The sequence below is a fragment of the Catharus ustulatus genome, chromosome 7, assembly GCF_009819885.2.
Source record: "Catharus ustulatus isolate bCatUst1 chromosome 7, bCatUst1.pri.v2, whole genome shotgun sequence".
In the NCBI taxonomy this organism is placed as follows: domain Eukaryota; kingdom Metazoa; phylum Chordata; class Aves; order Passeriformes; family Turdidae; genus Catharus; species Catharus ustulatus.
The window spans coordinates 28,389,346-28,405,881 of record NC_046227.1 but is presented as its reverse complement, the minus strand read 5'-3'; the positions used below and the strand labels follow the sequence as shown (position 1 = coordinate 28,405,881).

Here is a 16,536-nt window from a genome sequence, read left to right as displayed (position 1 = left end):
ATGTACCAGCTAAGAAAACAGCAATTCAGGCACCATTTATTTCTTCTGATATGGATCTTTAACAAAATCACAAATATTATGACAAATCTGGTTTTCCTGTTACTGGACAATTGCTGTTTTTTAAAAATCTCCATGCAGCAGTTAATGGTTTTCTTTTTCATTCTTCACAGAAAATGCAGGCTCTCTGAAAGTCCTCTTTGGGACACCTGAGTTTGTGGCTCCAGAAGTTATAAACTATGAACCTATTGGATATGAAACAGATATGTGGAGTATAGGAGTTATCTGCTATATTTTGTGAGTACTTTTCTATTCTTAAATTCACAAATCTTGACAGTTCTGAACATACAATATTTTCATCCACTTCTGAAGTTTTCAGGCTTTTTGTGTTGTAATTAGCAGCTCCAGCATGTTAAATAAAACTTCGCTGTTCTCTGAAGAGTGCAGTTGGTAAACTGCAGAACTGGCAGCTCTGAAAATTCATCTATTTGTTGTTGTACTTCTTACATCATAAACCAGCAAGGCTTCATCTCATTTAAAAAGACAATGTGTTTATTATTAAATTCAGACTATTTTTCCTTTCCAGATGTTAAAGAGAAATATTTGGGCATGCACTAATAACCAATAATTTCCATTATTTTATTCAATGAGAGAAAATTTTTGTGAAACTTTGGGGTCTCATGGGACACACTGAAGTATCCCAGCATTACCACATCTGTTCACAGTGCATTTTAATTTATTACCAAGCACAAGCCACTGTATAAATACATTTTATAAGCAGCATGGATTAAGCTCGTGGAAACACTTTAGAAGATGGTTGGCTGCAGCTCCTGGTTACATATTTCAGTATTAGATTTGATTTTTATATATGATTTGATACAGCATGCTTATAAACATCAGTGGATCTAGAGAAATCTATATGGAAATAATATCTCCATGCATAGACCAACAAGTGGTTTTCTTCCAGCAGTGGTTTTACACATTTGTTACCATATAAACAAGAGAAGAGAAGCTTAGTTTGGAGCATGGCTCCTTCTCCCTTGTTCCAGCTTCAGTAATAAGGCAGTGGCAGATCTGCTTTGTACTGGTTCTTTTAAAAGACTCTTCTCAATGCCTTTCTTCCTTTATTAAAGCATCCCCTCTGCCCGGGCTACCCTGCTCCGTGACACCTGGCAATAATGCACAGTTGTTCGCCTCAGTTTTACTCAGTCATTCTGTGCTCCTGCTTTTCTCGTGAGCCTGCACTTGTTCGTGCTCTTCTTATTTCCAAACTAAGCAACACAATTTCCTTACTTGGCCTATGCAGTAAGACTCCCTCTTACTCCCAGCAAAGACTCGGGATATTTCTGTTATCTTCAGCTTCAGATGCGAAGTGTGCTCCACGCTTCAAGGTCACTTCGCTCTGCCAGTTTATTTACAGGACTTCTATTTTCCATTCACTCCCAAGCACTTCTTTCTAGGTCTTGAAAGCCGCTTTGGCCCTGCAGTCGCGCAGCCCACCCAGGCAGCAGCGCGATGACAAATGCCCGGGCTGCGGGCCGGGGAGGGACCGGGCATCGCTCGGTGCGGCAGCGCCGCCTGCAGCCCGCGGGCCCCGCCGCACAGCCCGGCCCCTGCGGGCCCTCCGCTGCCATCCCCTCCGCACAGCCCGACCAGCATCCCGGGACCTCCGCTGCCATCCCCTCCGCACAGCCCGGCCCCTCCCGGGCCCTCCGCTGCCATCCCCTCCGCACAGCCCGGCCCCTCCCCAGCATCCCGGCCCGGGCCCTGCGCTGCCATCCCCGCCACCTACCGTGCACTCCCGGCCTGAGCAGCGAGGCACAAATCGCTGCTGGCACCCAGTGCTCCCGGGGAGTGCAGCCAGGGCTGGGCAACAGCGGCCGAGACATCCCAAAGGGAACAAGGGTGGAAAAGGTGACATGTCTTGCCGAAGACCCCCAGTTCCTCTATGCCAAGCATGATATTTGGATGCTGCACCATTCAGCTGATGGGGTTGGGTGGTGGTACACTCATGCAACCGATCGGATATGCTTTGTGAAATATATTATTTGTTTGCTAAGGTATATTTAAGCTCATTTAACCCATCATGAGGGGAAATCTACCTTACCCAAACACAATGAAAAATATTTTTTTTGATGCATTGCTATTGCCACAATAATCATTAGCAGTGATAATCAGTTTTTGTCTTTCTTGACGTAAGAATAAAGTAACAGAAGTTGGGGAGGACCCGTGAGTCATCTTTTGGGCATTACCTCTCTACCCCAGACTGACAGAGGTTCCCAATCAGTCTTAACTTTCTTGCAGCCCAGCTATTTTTGCAGACTCACAACTATGAGCCATTATCCAAAATGAACTATCACATCATCATTACAGAATGCAAATAAAAGTCACTGAGAGCTGCATCTCTCTTTAGTTGCAGCTCTGCTTTCCCATTTTGATTGTAAGCTCAGAACTACCAAATCTCACGCCTGAAGTGCAAGTCACACTCTGGTGTCTGTCCCACACACCATTACTGTGCTCATACCTGGGCATGTGCATCCCTCTCCCCTGCCGTGGGAGGGGGCCATGCAGGCAGAGGAGAGCACTGGACTTAAGGGCAGCTCTGCTACTGATGGCCAGAGCTGCTGTGCCCATCATCTGTCCCAAGGGAAAGAGCAGGGAACACACAATAGCATCCCCTACCATAACACCTGCCTAGAAAGTGACTGTTTCCGTGATGTGCTGCACAGCAATGGAAACAAACCGGCTGTAACTGAGAGCTGCTAAAGTGAGCTCTGTGAGTGAAGGCTCTTCCCTGCAGAAGAATAAATGGTTGGATGTAATCTTAAGTAGGAAGCAGGGTGACAGCACTCCTCCAAAACCCTGCAGCAAAACCTCTCCCCAGCCCTCTGCTATGCAGATGTAAGTACAGATATTGCATTCCCTGGGATACAGATACTGCACTGCTGGGATACTGCATCTGTCTTCCTTCTGGCACGACTGATTTAATTCCATCCTACAGTTCATTGGTTCCCTTTCCACATTTCTAAACTACATATTAAATCCTTTTAATCTTCCTGGATAACTTATTCAGTCCTGTCTCTTCATCTGTCTTTGTTCTTCCTTAAATTTCCGTTTGTATTCTCCACCTCATGTTTTTTATCTTCCACTTTTATCTTGTACTCTGTCCTGTTCTGCATCACAGCACTGCTCCACATACTTAAGTTGATCTATTGCCTTTGAAATAACAGGCCACAAATATTATAGCCTGTGTATATCATCTCCATTTATGTCTATTTCAGTGTTTCTTTCTGCATTTAAAATAATCTTCATCTAATGAAGGTTAAACCTCCTGAATTCTTTCCAGCTCTTTCTGTTCCATTTATTCTTCTGGGCATTGCTGAATTTGCATGTTTTTTCTATTTCTAATTCTTTTCTGATGATCAATTTGAATAGTCATTGCTTTGAATATTTAGTAATCTGAAATAATTTCTAATTTTTGTTCCAAACCAATTTTCAGTCTAAGGTTTTAGCACTGCATGGGCATACGTTAAATGTGGATTTCCCTTTTTTTTCTGGCACCCCAGGATCCGAGTAGTTTCAGGGAGGAATTGTCTGTGGCTGATTCAAACCCCTGCTTGGAACTATTGTTCCAATAGTTCTCCTTGCTTTATCAGTGCCAGGCCATGTTTATCTTTTCAGCATAGCTGATCTCTGTCAATTAATATTTTTTAATATACTTTATCTTAGGCTGTGTTTTAATATCACATTTGATCTTGCTGTATACTCTTTTCCTTCAGCACCTTCCTAACAGCACACACTGATTCTTCAAACATTCCCTTTCCCTTTTATCCATTGTGTTCTTCATCACTGCTGTTCCCCCTCCCTTGTTTGGCAGTTTGGGTTGAGAGATCTTTCAGCATCGTTCATCTTTTGGGTGTGCTGGCTTGGAACCTGGATAAAGCAAGGCACCACTGGCTTACACTTGGCTTCATGTCATGTTAAAAATTTATACCTCTTTATATTAAACATGTGAGAGCACTCCTTGTACTTTCCTTAAACTAAGTTAGGAAGGCTTTAATGTCAGACTGTGCTGCTCAAAAGAAAATGTTTTATTTGTTCAGTGGCACTGGCAAACTGCGGCTCCTCATTAATCCACTGGGCATGTGAAACAAGGAGAACATCAATAACACCCTTGCTTCAGCAATGAGCTGTCTCCCTTTACATGGGCTCAGTGATCTGCTTCCTCCAGAGAGGAGCAGTGTGGGCTAAGTGTCTCATGAATGTGTGTCCCTGGAAAAGTGTCCTTAGACTATTTTTTGCTTTAATTCGCTTGAAAAATAATTAATTCTCTACATGATCTCCAGGGTGCAAGTGTCAACATCACATGCTTATTTGACATGCCCTGCACAGGTTTATCAGAAGCAGATACCAAGATCTGTTCTTACTGAGATCTGTTACTTTTTTTGTGCTGCCAAGGCAAGACAAAGCCTGTAAGGAGGAGCTGAATGCCAGCAGTCCCAGGCAGTTGATGCTGCAAGCACTGTTTGCAGAGGAACGATCACAGTCTGACCCTTTGAAAAAAGCAGCAAAACCATCTTCCCTGGATTAGTGGGAGTCTTAATGCAAAGATTTACAGTTGAAATGCCATGGTATTTGCTACATAGGAATGAAATTTGCATCTATACTGGACCCTTTTTCATCTTAACATTTCTAATTCTGCACTCAGAGCTTTGTTAGAACAGACCAATAAATGTTAAGGAACTCCTAGAGGATAAAATATATTTCTTCTTTATTTAGAAGTGGAAACTGTGAAAGACTTTCTAAACAAATGGTTCTTAACATGCCAGGAAGATGCCTGGTAAAGTAGCTGGAAAAATGTTTTCAGTAAACAGCCTGCTGCTTGTCTAAGAGTAACTTCGCAGTGTAAGCTCAGTGTTAATTTTCTGGAGCAGTAGCTCATCTTTATCACTTCAGCATTCCAAAAAGAAATTGTTTCCATTAACTGTCAAAAGAGTTGCTGGACCATTATTACTTTAAAAGGCTATTAAGAAATGAACAACCAGGACTTCGGTCAGTGAAATCTGTGCTAGAGATAAAATTTCTGGCTATAATCCACACCAGTTGATGGGATTTTTTTCTGACTATAGACAAGGATCTAGTTTTCCCTTAGAAGTATTTCCACAACAAGGCAACTGATTCACAGTGTAAAACTGTAGTAGAGAGAGAAAATTATTTTAGCTTTGTAAATCTGCAACAGCACATTCAGAAATACAAAAATAGGTTCATTTAAATGTTTGAATGGGCACTGTTACACTGGTGTTCAGAAATTACAAAGTGAGTGAGGCTTAACTGGGACTCACCTGGTAATTTACCAAATGCATGGGATTGAGCAATCCTACCACAGCATTTAAAATTTTATCAGAAAATTCTGTGGTACAATTCTGAAAACAAACAAATGCACCCACGCACAAACAAAAACAAAAAAACAAAATTGTTGTTCTTTTTTCATTCTCCAATCTTCTCATCCTTAAGTTTATCCTCACCCTTCAAAAGCTGCGTGGGACATGACTGACTGCCTGTCACCACGGAGAAGTGGTGTTTCCACACGAGGCAATGTCCCTGTACCTATAGCGGGTTTTTTAGTATGCATATGATCTCTCAATACTGCAGCTTTAACCTCTGGAAACAGGCCAAAATCTTGTCCAATGTAGTACAAGAGTTGCACAGCACTATTTGTGGTAATACTGTGCAGAGGTCACCTCTGACTTACTTCGATCAAGTATTGAGGGGAAAAGGAATTTTTATCGCTCCGACTGCCCAAGTGCGTCCTCTGGAAGCTTAACTGGATCAGGAGAAAATGTGACAATGAGCTAAAGGAATATTTCACAAACCTGTCCTTGTATAAGCTGCTGGCTTGGCTGAGACTGTTGTTCCTACCACAAGGTAAAAATGAGACAAACCAGCAGTCGATATGTGGAACCCAAAATCAGAACTGTGATCTGCACAAGATTTTCTCACTTGATCAAACATTACAGAGAACATTGACATTGTCATAACTGAGCAGATGTTCAGATGTCAGAGAGGAGGTGGGTTTGAGGCCCTGCAGTAATGCTTTGTGATTCCAGGACAGAGATTCCTGTGCCTCCTGGACGTACCTGGCGGTGAGGGCTGGAGGGGGTGCGGGCAGAGCCTCGCCTCGCACTGCCCGCAGCTGTGCCAGCTCTGCAGTGCTGTTCTGTCAGGCACAAACCTCCTCTCCTCCAGTCATGCAAGTGTCAAACACAGGGTACAGTTGTGGTAAAGTTGCTTTAGGGGGGCATTTTTGGTACGTTCATCTTTCAGCCTTTGTTAACTTGTGCCTGTTATATCTTCATAAATGGATTTGTGCCACCGTACACATTTACAAAGTCAGGATTCAGTGCTGCATTCGAGTGCACCACATATAATGGAAAGTAAGACAGCAAATGCATTCTGTTCTGATTTACCTTGTTCTGCCTAAGAATAAACAAACCTTTTATCTTCAGCTCATGTATTATTACTAAGAAGTTTCTGAAGTATACATGTAAGATTCTAGAGTCTGCACACAACTTCCAGAAATGGTAAAAGATTTAGTGTCTGCTCTGTGTGAGACTTCAAAGAGTGTGTGCTTCTGCTTTGCTTATAAAATAAAATGCTTAGGAACAAATCAGATTTTGAATGTAATAAGAGCTACAAAAGTTGAAGGAGATCATTCTAATGCTATTAATCTAATAGCTCACTTTATTTGACTCCAATCTTTTTTTTAACCAGTCTATTCTGTGATATTCAGTGGAACCATGATATTCATATGGAATCATTTCCATGTAGTGTTTTCAGCACCATAATAAATTACAGTTATTTTTCTATGTTTAAAAAAATTTGTAGTACTGGTTAACACAGCTGTACAGAGAAAACAAATAAGGTCTCTAAAAACTCATGAAGAATAGTTATCCCGTAAATTGCATGCCAGGAGGACCTGGAAAAGTGAATAACTTGTAGTTCTAAAGAATAAGCAACCTTTCACCTCTAAGTTTTTTCTGAAAGCGTGATATATACAGGCATCAAAAGTATCCAGATGCACAGTGTAATAAAGGATAATGCTCAACTGCAGAAAGAGACTGCAAAAATGACACCATGATGTTCTGTAATTGCCTTTCACTGGCAATTTATCAGTTATATTGTCTAAAAAGCCTTGGAAGCTCAGCTTAGGTTATAGGAGAGCATTATTTCCATTTCATGCATCATCATGACTTATGGAGAACATAAAGACCAAATCACTTCTGGATGCATCTGCATAACTCCACAGCCTGCAGTGATGCAGCACTGTTTTATCTGCCTGCCTAATTCAGGGTGCGTTTGTTTACAAAATAGCCCTGTGGATTTCATTATTTAATTATGCATCTTTCTTCTTGGGGTCTCTCTGCAGAAGTAAATGGAATAAAATGTACAAAAACCCCCTTGGTTTGACAGTAAAGGCAGCAAAATATCCCTGAAACTAGATGATCTCCAAAAGTCTCTTCCAACACTAACAATTCTGTGATTCTGAGGAAATGCCAGAGGGAAAAGAAAGATATTCCACGAAATTTAGTGTGAAAAATCCAGTATTAGTTATGCAGAACTAGAGAAGTCATTTAACAAACTACTTTGTTCCAATTTCGCCTAATTCTAAGTCTCCTCAAAAATGTCTTGGGAGAAGAGAAGGAAACTAGAAAAATGTGCCTTTCAGTTTTGCTGGCAAAATTCTAGTTTTCTTCCCATAAGACTATGTGTAGTTTGTTTTGAGTCCCTTTTAATTTAATTTCGTTTTTAAAGCAAGCTTTTCTTGATAACGAGCTGCAGAGCATGGGAGATGTCACACGCGACTTTCACTCGCTCCTCTGGTAATTTGCGAATTGACGTGGTTTGCTCTGTGTGTGTGCTCCGTCCCCAGGGTCAGCGGACTTTCTCCTTTCATGGGAGACAACGACAACGAAACCCTTGCCAATGTCACCTCAGCAACGTGGGACTTCGATGATGAGGCTTTCGATGAAATCTCGGACGATGCCAAGGACTTTATCAGCAATCTACTAAAGAAAGACATGAAGTAAAGCTGCTGGACTTGCTGCTCTTTGTGTGTTTGCATTTAGCTGCAGTTGCCATTCGTGTTTCCCCCTGGATCTCCGCATGGCCGCAGCATCTCTGGCCATACTTTATAAGGAGCTGTGCGTGCCCTGCCGGCTCCGCGTGTGCAGCGCTCTCTGCTTCACTCACTGGGGGCTGGATGGAGCTTTTGCTTCAGTGGCCGGCTCTTCGTGCCCCTCCCTCCCCTCGGGCGAGGGGCACCGGGGCTTTTGTGTGGCCACTCCGATTCCCACTCTTGCGTGACATCCCTGCATCGCCCCACATCCCTGCATGACACGTTCTGTCTTGCTCTGAATGGGTTGCAGTTTGACATTTGTGGCTTTTAAGGTGTGGTACCTCTGAGTAGGCAGCTTCCCTATAAATGTAGTAATTGAGCAAGGAAAAAAAAACAAATCCGAGTTGGAAGCCCTGTTTGCAGAAGTGTCTGAACAAACCAAGGAAAAGAAATACACTTCTTCCAATGAGTTTGCAAGTGGAGAACAGAGGGTTATTTACCTGTGCATCCTGAGCAAAGTGAAGAATAGGTGTGGCGAGAGATTTGGATATTTCTATTCTGTTAGATGTTCAGGAGGGTATTAAGTGGTGGGATGGTGAAATCTCTACAAGTGAAGAAAAGGAGATCTGGGACAGGGTTCTGCCAGCATGAAGCAGCTGAATCATTGCCATTGTGGCTCTGCTGTATGTATTCCATGCCTAAAACATATGGTTTTTCCTGCTTTGTTTTATGTTTTATTAACACTTAAAAAAGCAAAATTTTCTCTCAAAAAGATCTACGGAAATTGTGAAAGTGAATTTTAGAAGTTAGAATAGCTGGGAAAGCAAAACCATGTGATCTCTGTTGCTAAATTTAGGAAACAGAAAAATCAGCTCCCAGCAAAGAGAGCACAAAATAATGTTACAGCAGGTAGGTTCCTCTCTCGTTATTGGCAACACTGACTGGTGTTTTTATACAAAAACAGGAGTCGTTTAAATTGTACTCAATGTCTTCAGCATCCCTGGCTGCAAAAAGACACCAAAAACATGGAAGCCAAAAAACTTTCCAAAGATAGGATGAAGAAATATATGGCCAGAAGAAAATGGCAGGTAATGAAGAGAACATGGAATTGGGCTGGATGTCCAAATAAGTCACTTTATTTTTAATGTTTATGATTCTGGGGAACACATCATAGCAGGGGGTTTCTGCTCATGGTGAAAGCTCTGGCGTGGCCAGGATGGGAATGCAGGACAGCAGGTCTGGTTCTTGCAGCTGGACAGTAGGAGGGTGCACAGCTGCACATGGATTATACAGGATGATGCCATTTCAGGCTGCTAAAAGGTATATGAGCTCAAGTATAGTTTTTTTCTACTTTTCTGGGGGCACGCCTCTCTCTTCCCTGCCCTCTCCCTGCCATTGAGAGCTGGGGGACTGTGTAAGTCTTAACTAACCCGAACAGTTCAGGTAAAACATACCTGCCTGACCTCCCTAAAAGTACCTTATTTTGTGGCAGTTTCATTCTACTAAGCCAAGAGCTCTGTCTTGTTGGAACCTCCCCAGCTTCCCATGCATTCAATCAGACTGATTTTCTGTAACATATTTAATCTCCATAGCTTTTTTTTTCCTAATGCTGGAACAGGAGTAGCAGGTCCATCTGTGCCATGCTGATAGCTACAGGAGTTGTATGAAATCCTGGATCCTTTTGAGTAGCCTACAAAATACTAATTTGTGTAAATCTACCTTGTATTCCCTCTTACGCTCTACTCGTTTCTTGAAGCTTGTGCAATACAAGTGTCTGTACTACAGCTCTCATAGTTTGAGCATATTTTAGTAGCCTGGTGGTTGATCCTGGCTCCTGTCAGAGGTCTGCTCCCATCATGCAGATGGTGCTTTCTCATTCATTTCATATCAGCTCGTTATCCATGTTGGATGAAATTCAGCCCAGCCCAGAAGGCTGTGGAGAGAGGCGTCCCCCACCAGAGTTCAGTTCCAGTTACACAGGACAGGGCTTCTCCTCTCGCACAGTGCTTTTTATCCTCAGCTAACAGAGACATTCATTTAGGTATGAGTTCATCAGGGGAAGTTTATATCTGCAACTAAATTTGGTAATTCAGTCCAGCCTGCTCTGTCTCTCCTAGAACAACTGAGCTATATATAAGCAGTTTGTCCACCAATTCCAGTGAGGTTTGCAGAGATCCCAGATAATTTGTCCGAAGCACGATTGTTGCAGAAAATCACATGCCTGTTGGATTGGATTGATCAGTAGCCTTTTCTGTTATGTCCTAGAAAACAGGCCATGCTGTCCGAGCAATAGGAAGACTGTCGTCCATGGCAATGATTTCTGGGATGAGTGGGAGGAAGGCCTCTGGGAGCTCGCCTACCAGCCCTATAAATGCAGACAAAGCAGAGAATGAAGGTAAGGATTTTTTTCTGCCCCATATTTTTATCTGTCTCTGAATCAATCCTACTAAAACTTTAAGCAAATTGCTAGAGACCAATCATTGAGTTGGATATTCCTGCGCTTCCTCTCTCTCCCTCTGTTTTTATCTTCCTATTTTTTAAAGAAATCTGTCAAAAAATCACTCTTCTTATATCGTCCTGCTACTCAAAATGTCACAGTATAAGCATAGGCAGTAAACTCTTTTCTTTTTAAAGCCAAAGAATTAAGGCAGATTTGTCAGCTGCACTTTCTCTGAGTTTGGGAATGCATGTTTATACAAAGATGACAGTGATGTATTGCCTTCTCATGCAAGCAAGCAAGCAAGGAAGCAATAAAGTATTAACACTTTGCTGTAACCATGGCACACACCCTGCATTAACCGTGCTCCTCAGACAGGGCATTTCAGGAAATATCTGCATTACTCCTGTACATCCCCAGATTAAATGTGAATTAGTGGTGTGTAGCAGTCAGAGGTGCAAATGTTTGACACTGCTGAAAATCAAGCAAGTAATTTTGACAAATCCACATAGACTGTGGGCCTGATACAAGTGGAGCTCGTTTATCCTTCTGACTAGCAAAAGTCCAGGTTTGGTTAGAAACAAATTCAAGGGGAAAATACTGAGGATTTGTAGCATGGTGGCCCTGCACGTACACTTCTTTCTATTTATGGCCTGAATCCTTGTCCAGCTGCAAAAGACTGGCACAAAGCTAAGCAGCCAACATTCTCGCTCTCCTGTTAGTCTGACAGAATTAAGTGAAATAAAAAATGCTTTCATTACCATCTGGTAATTAAAAACTCAAGTAACATCTTTTGAGAACATGCCCTGTAAAATTGTTCACTACCTCTTTGCTCTCCTCCAGATGCTTTCCTTGAAGAAGTGGCTGAAGAAAAGCCCCACGTAAAACCTTATTTTACTAAAAAAATCCTTGACATGGAAGTTGTGGAAGGAAGCGCTGCTAGATTTGACTGCAAAATTGAAGGTACTTTGAATAAGTGTGTCTCTTTCTTTCTTTCCTTCCTTGTCAGTTTTCTGGACTGGGCAATTGTTTCACTTTTTCAATTTTTATTTCTGTATTATTGTTGAGTTGGTGCCATTTTGCTTTACCAATATCTGCATGTCACAGCATGAACGTGTTGCAATAAGAGAAATTATTTGGAGCTTGTTCTGTGCTTGCCACAGAACAGAAGTCTCTGGGAGTCCACGTGTGAATCACTAATTTAGAATAGCAAGTGGGAACTGTCATTTGATTTTTGAGGGAACAGTAAAAGCAAGATGCAAAGTAGAAGCATAAATTCCAATAGTTATACAATTAGACAGTGCCAGCCATAGACCAAGAATTAGTAGGAGGTCAGTTGTCTGAAATGACAGAACAGTTTCAGGTCACCTCAAGATAACTTTAAGCCATACATTTTATTAAAAGCAAACAAGTCCCTAACTGTATGTGCATGAGAAATAAAGATAATATTCTGGTGCTGGTAACATAAGTCACATCTAGAAAATACTGTTCCGTTGTCTGGCGTTTTTTAATTTACTTTAAAGAAATCTCAGACTGGAATATGCTAAGTTTATGAGAAGACACATAAGGAGCGTGGGCAAGGTCACCCAAGAGTCTAAAGGCCAAGACCACTGCCACTTCTCCTGCAATGAGACTGAACCTTGTGTATCTCAGTTGTGAATGAAAATTAGAAATTTGGAAAGAAGATCTATGAAAACAAAATGGGTAGGGTCAGTACCATCCTGCATGCATACAAGTTAATTCATAATCTTAAAATGAGGAATTCAGAAACTGCCTCATCCACCTTCTGCTTGTTTGTTTCTATGCTCTCAATCTTTCCCTGCCTGGGTTTCCTACCTCACAGTGGAGATGTGAGGATGGATTATTATTGCTGATGGATGCTCAGCAGGAGGGGTACGTGCACAAGTACTGCATGGAATAAAACGATGGATGGACCACAGCTGATGTTCCAAACTTTGCAGCGTATTGCTGTAATGTTCACTGTGTATGAGGGATTCCTGTACTTTATTTCTGCTCAGTGGGGAGTTATCCTCCCGTTGCAGTCCAGAACTTGGCTGAGACCACAAACCTTCAATTTGTTACAGCAGCCAAGAGTACTGTATAAGGGATTGTTCTGCAGCAGGCACTGTGCAGTGCTGCTCCGAGGCTTAGCAGAGCCATTTGCTTCATAAAAGGCTCTGAAACTCCTGCTGAGATGCACAATCAAAATGCTTTTCTCAGACTTCCTCACTTATCCTAACAAACATAGAAAAGGGTAGTGCAATGTAAGGAGCAGATTAGGAGGAAGATTCAGAATAACCACAGCAAAGCAACCTGAGAAATATATTAAATTTTAAGCCCAAAACAGTTTACCCTTGAAATTCTAAATCTCGGTTGGGAAGTGTTGTCTCCGGAGAAGCTGCAGTGTAACGTGAGCCTCAGATGCACTGTCAGGGGTTCCCTGGGTGATGGCTACAGCACACAAAAAGCTGTCTGCAGGCACTGCTAAAGGACTGGAAGGAGGAATCCAGCAAGTACTGCAGTGCTCACATGCAGTTTTTGCTATTAATAAAAAATAGTTTCAGGTAAATGTGAACGAAAAAAGCCTCATATCATCTGCATTTATTTTCCATAGAAGTCAATGAAATATTTTTCTATCAACACACTGGCAGTCCAGACACAGGAATTAGAGCCTAAGGTAATTAGCGCTGAGTTAATGCTCGTTTACTGCAGTCACTGTTCTCTCTCTGCTCTTCCAGGCTATCCTGATCCCGAGGTGATGTGGTTCAAGGACGATCAGCCTGTCAAGGAGTCCCGTCACTTCCAGATAGATTACGATGAGGAAGGGAACTGTTCTTTGACTATTTCTGAAGTATGTGGGGACGATGATGCCAAATACACCTGCAAAGCTGTTAACAGCCTTGGGGAAGCCACGTGCACCGCAGAGCTCCTTGTGGAAACAATGGCAAAAGAAGGAGAGGGAGAAGGAGAAGAAGATGAAGAGGAGGAAGAATGAAACAAGGCTAAAAAGAAGATAAATATTTAAAGACTCTCCTTGTAAGGCTCAGAAAATCAAGTTATCAAAAGCACCTTGTGTGAAATGTAGGTCTTTGGGGGGTTGTTATTTCAGCATGATCAGTTGATACCTGTTAGCTTTATGTATGGGCATTACTTCAAACCAGCAGGCTTTTAAGGATGATAGAATGATTGGATTGACTTTAAGCAAGCCATCAACTAAGTTGCCCAAACAAATTTTAAAATCAAATGTATGGAAACCAAGTTATACTCTGAACATCTTAAAGAAAAATAGTCTATTTGCTGAGCTCACTGCTCTTTACCATCACTTTTCTCAGCCAAAACCGCAGCTAAGTTGGCTCCCCGAGATCTGCTTTAAAGGAATCATTGGCCAGACATGCAGTGAATCTCTCCAGTCCTGAGGAACAGGCTATCCCCTGAGCTGTATCTTCTGAAAGGGAAGGTTTGACATAGCCAGCGTTGCAATTTGAAAGTTGGCATGGTTCATTTCTCATTTGCTTTAAACAGAGTCTCACATTTTCACTGCCTCTGTCAGTGAGCTGTTAGTGCCCTTGTATTACTGGCTAGTATTAAAAAGGGGGTTTCCTGAGACACTCCTCATCTTGCTTTTAGCCAGCTATCCCACTTTGTCATCTTTCCCTTATGGAGCCTGTCACTTCAGTGCAGTTGCAGCTGCCTACTTAAGACACAGACTGAAAATACAAAGACTGAGAATATTTTCTGTGTTGCTGGTCAGTCTAATAAAGACTTACTAATCATATATATGCTGCTGTGAAAAAACAGGTTATTGCACAATCAGTGATTTCTCTGTGCATGTCTGTGAATGGAATCCCTGGTTAGTTAAAGTTTTACTTGCATTTATTTGGCAATTGCAAAACAGATTTCAACTGATGACAAGCTGGAAACTCCCACAGATTTTTCGAGTAGCCAAAAAGGTAGTAGCCTGGATTACAAACTCCTCTATTCTTAGCAATTTCCAAAGAATCTTAACCTATATAGGACCTATTTCTACTTTTTGAGCTTGACTGTCTTGTTTTTGTCTTGAACCTGCACCAGTAAGGCTGTTGGCGTTTTTTAAAAACGCAGAAAAACAAAACGAAACAAAATCCATCCAAACCCCCTTTTATTTTTTCTCAGAAATGGTTAACACACTCAGACTTAGTAACTTTGCTTTCCTTTCACAGTATTGGCACTTTTAATTTTTTTTTTTGCTGTTGTTGTTCAGAGGTAATATCAGAGGCTGCAAGGTGATTATGCATAATCCAAAACCAGTGTGTCTTATATCTATGTATCATTCCAGAAGTGATTTTCTTTTCCACTTTTTGTGTGTAAAGTGCAACCATTTGCATTTCAAAGGTTACCTCTTTTAAAAAAAAGACATTACCTTAAATCCTCACCATAAAGTAGTCAGTGTACTTCAATACAGGTGTGTACATTATCAACCTTAGGTTGTTTGATATTACCTAGTTGTGTATGTTTCATATGATTTGCTCTTCTACATTCAAAGCTCAACTAATGTGGGTGACACAATGGTTTGTAACTGCTTTACTCTTTGTTGCTAAGTTCAGATTGCCAGCATGTCTTTTCTTTTTGATTGACAAAAACCTCTTGTTATACTAAACACAGTATTGCCACAATTCCTTATACAGAAAGGTTTTGAATCTGATTTAGAGCATACAGAGCTTTCCTCACTTTTTTTTTTTTTTAATGTTTTAGGCAACAACGGGGTGTATTTTGTACCTTAATAAAAATATGCTAATATTCTCCCTGTTTGTTAAACCATCAGAATTGCAAAGATGAGACCGCTACGGCTGTAGTTACTCACGGTTCCTAAATAAATACTACCACAAAGCACACTCCTCGTATGCTCTATTGCAGCGTCACCGCGTTCACCATGGCCAAGCCTCTCCTCCTGCCCCTCAGAGCTGCTGGCCACACAAACCCATCAGGTGGCAACACTGGAGCCTCCCTGATGTCTGTGGTGCTGCTGTCCCTCTCCTGCCCCGGCTCGTGCTGTGCGGAGGCTGCTCTGCCCCAGCAGCACCAGCTACAGCCTGGGGCTGGCACCGATGGCCCCGTGCTCTGCCACATCTCCAGCGCCATCAGTGGGAACGTGGATGGGGTTTGTTTCACAACTGGGAATTCCTGTATGCTGGGGGAACATAGAGTTCTGAAAGACTGTGGGAGGAAGAGAGAAAAAAAATCAGGGAAGTCTCAATGTAGATATGGACTTACACCAATGTTCCTAAAAACTGTAAAGACAAAGACTAATCTGCTCATGCTGCCTTTATTCAGACTACTGTTAACATGCAGCCCACGTCACCACACACCGAGCAGGACCACACAGACTCCCTTGAAGCAAAAATTGTGCAAACACCCTGCTTGTAGCAACATGCTTCTTGAGCAAATCTTCAGCCCTTCAAACAGCCCTCTCTGCAAGGTGTGCCCCACTGTCTTGTTCAGTGACTGCTGGTTCCACCCAGGTAGGCACACACCTGAAGCAGGAAAAGGTCTGGCTCTGCTGGGCTGCTCACAGCAAGGTCTGGGGGTGCACTTACGGGGTATCAAAGCCCACAGACTCAGAATTGCTGCTCCTGCAGAGATCTTCCCTTCCCTCTCCACCTTCACTTGTCTTTTCGTGTTCCACGAGCTATAAACTGCCTGCCTTTTGCCCCAAGGATACTCCAGGGAGTATCTCCCTCTAGCTTCCTATTAACATCCATTCTAGTCTGCAGGAAACAATGACTTCTACTTCCAAAATTATGTGACATGCATCTGATTCAGCTCTGAGCAAGTGACTCCAAGCTGTATTTGACCTTGAATTTTTTGTTTTGTTTGAAGAATAGAATTCTATTTCTGCTGAAGAAAGATAATTTATGTACTTGAATCCTGTCTCATTTTGCCAGCCATGGTCTAATAAAAGGCATTGCCTCTTTCTAGAAACCTTGCCTTGGTTGTATAATGTTTGCAG

The 16,536-nt window shown here is 42.1% G+C and overlaps 1 protein-coding gene across 3 annotated transcripts in view; it reads left to right on the top strand.

Annotated features, from left to right (window-relative positions):
• Nucleotides 1-15,421, top strand: part of MYLK (myosin light chain kinase) — a 199,129-nt gene extending 183,708 nt beyond the window's left edge. For all 3 annotated transcript variants that reach the window (XM_033064001.2, XM_033064003.1, XM_033064002.1), the window contains exons 27-32: nt 171-294; nt 7,928-8,080; nt 9,078-9,201; nt 10,379-10,508; nt 11,394-11,513; nt 13,289-15,421. In XM_033064001.2, coding sequence (XP_032919892.1) covers nt 171-294; nt 7,928-8,080; nt 9,078-9,201; nt 10,379-10,508; nt 11,394-11,513; nt 13,289-13,545 — 908 coding nt within the window. In that variant the 3' untranslated portion in view covers nt 13,546-15,421. The remainder of the gene's footprint in view (nt 1-170; nt 295-7,927; nt 8,081-9,077; nt 9,202-10,378; nt 10,509-11,393; nt 11,514-13,288) is intronic.
• Nucleotides 15,422-16,536: the final 1,115 nt, after the last annotated feature.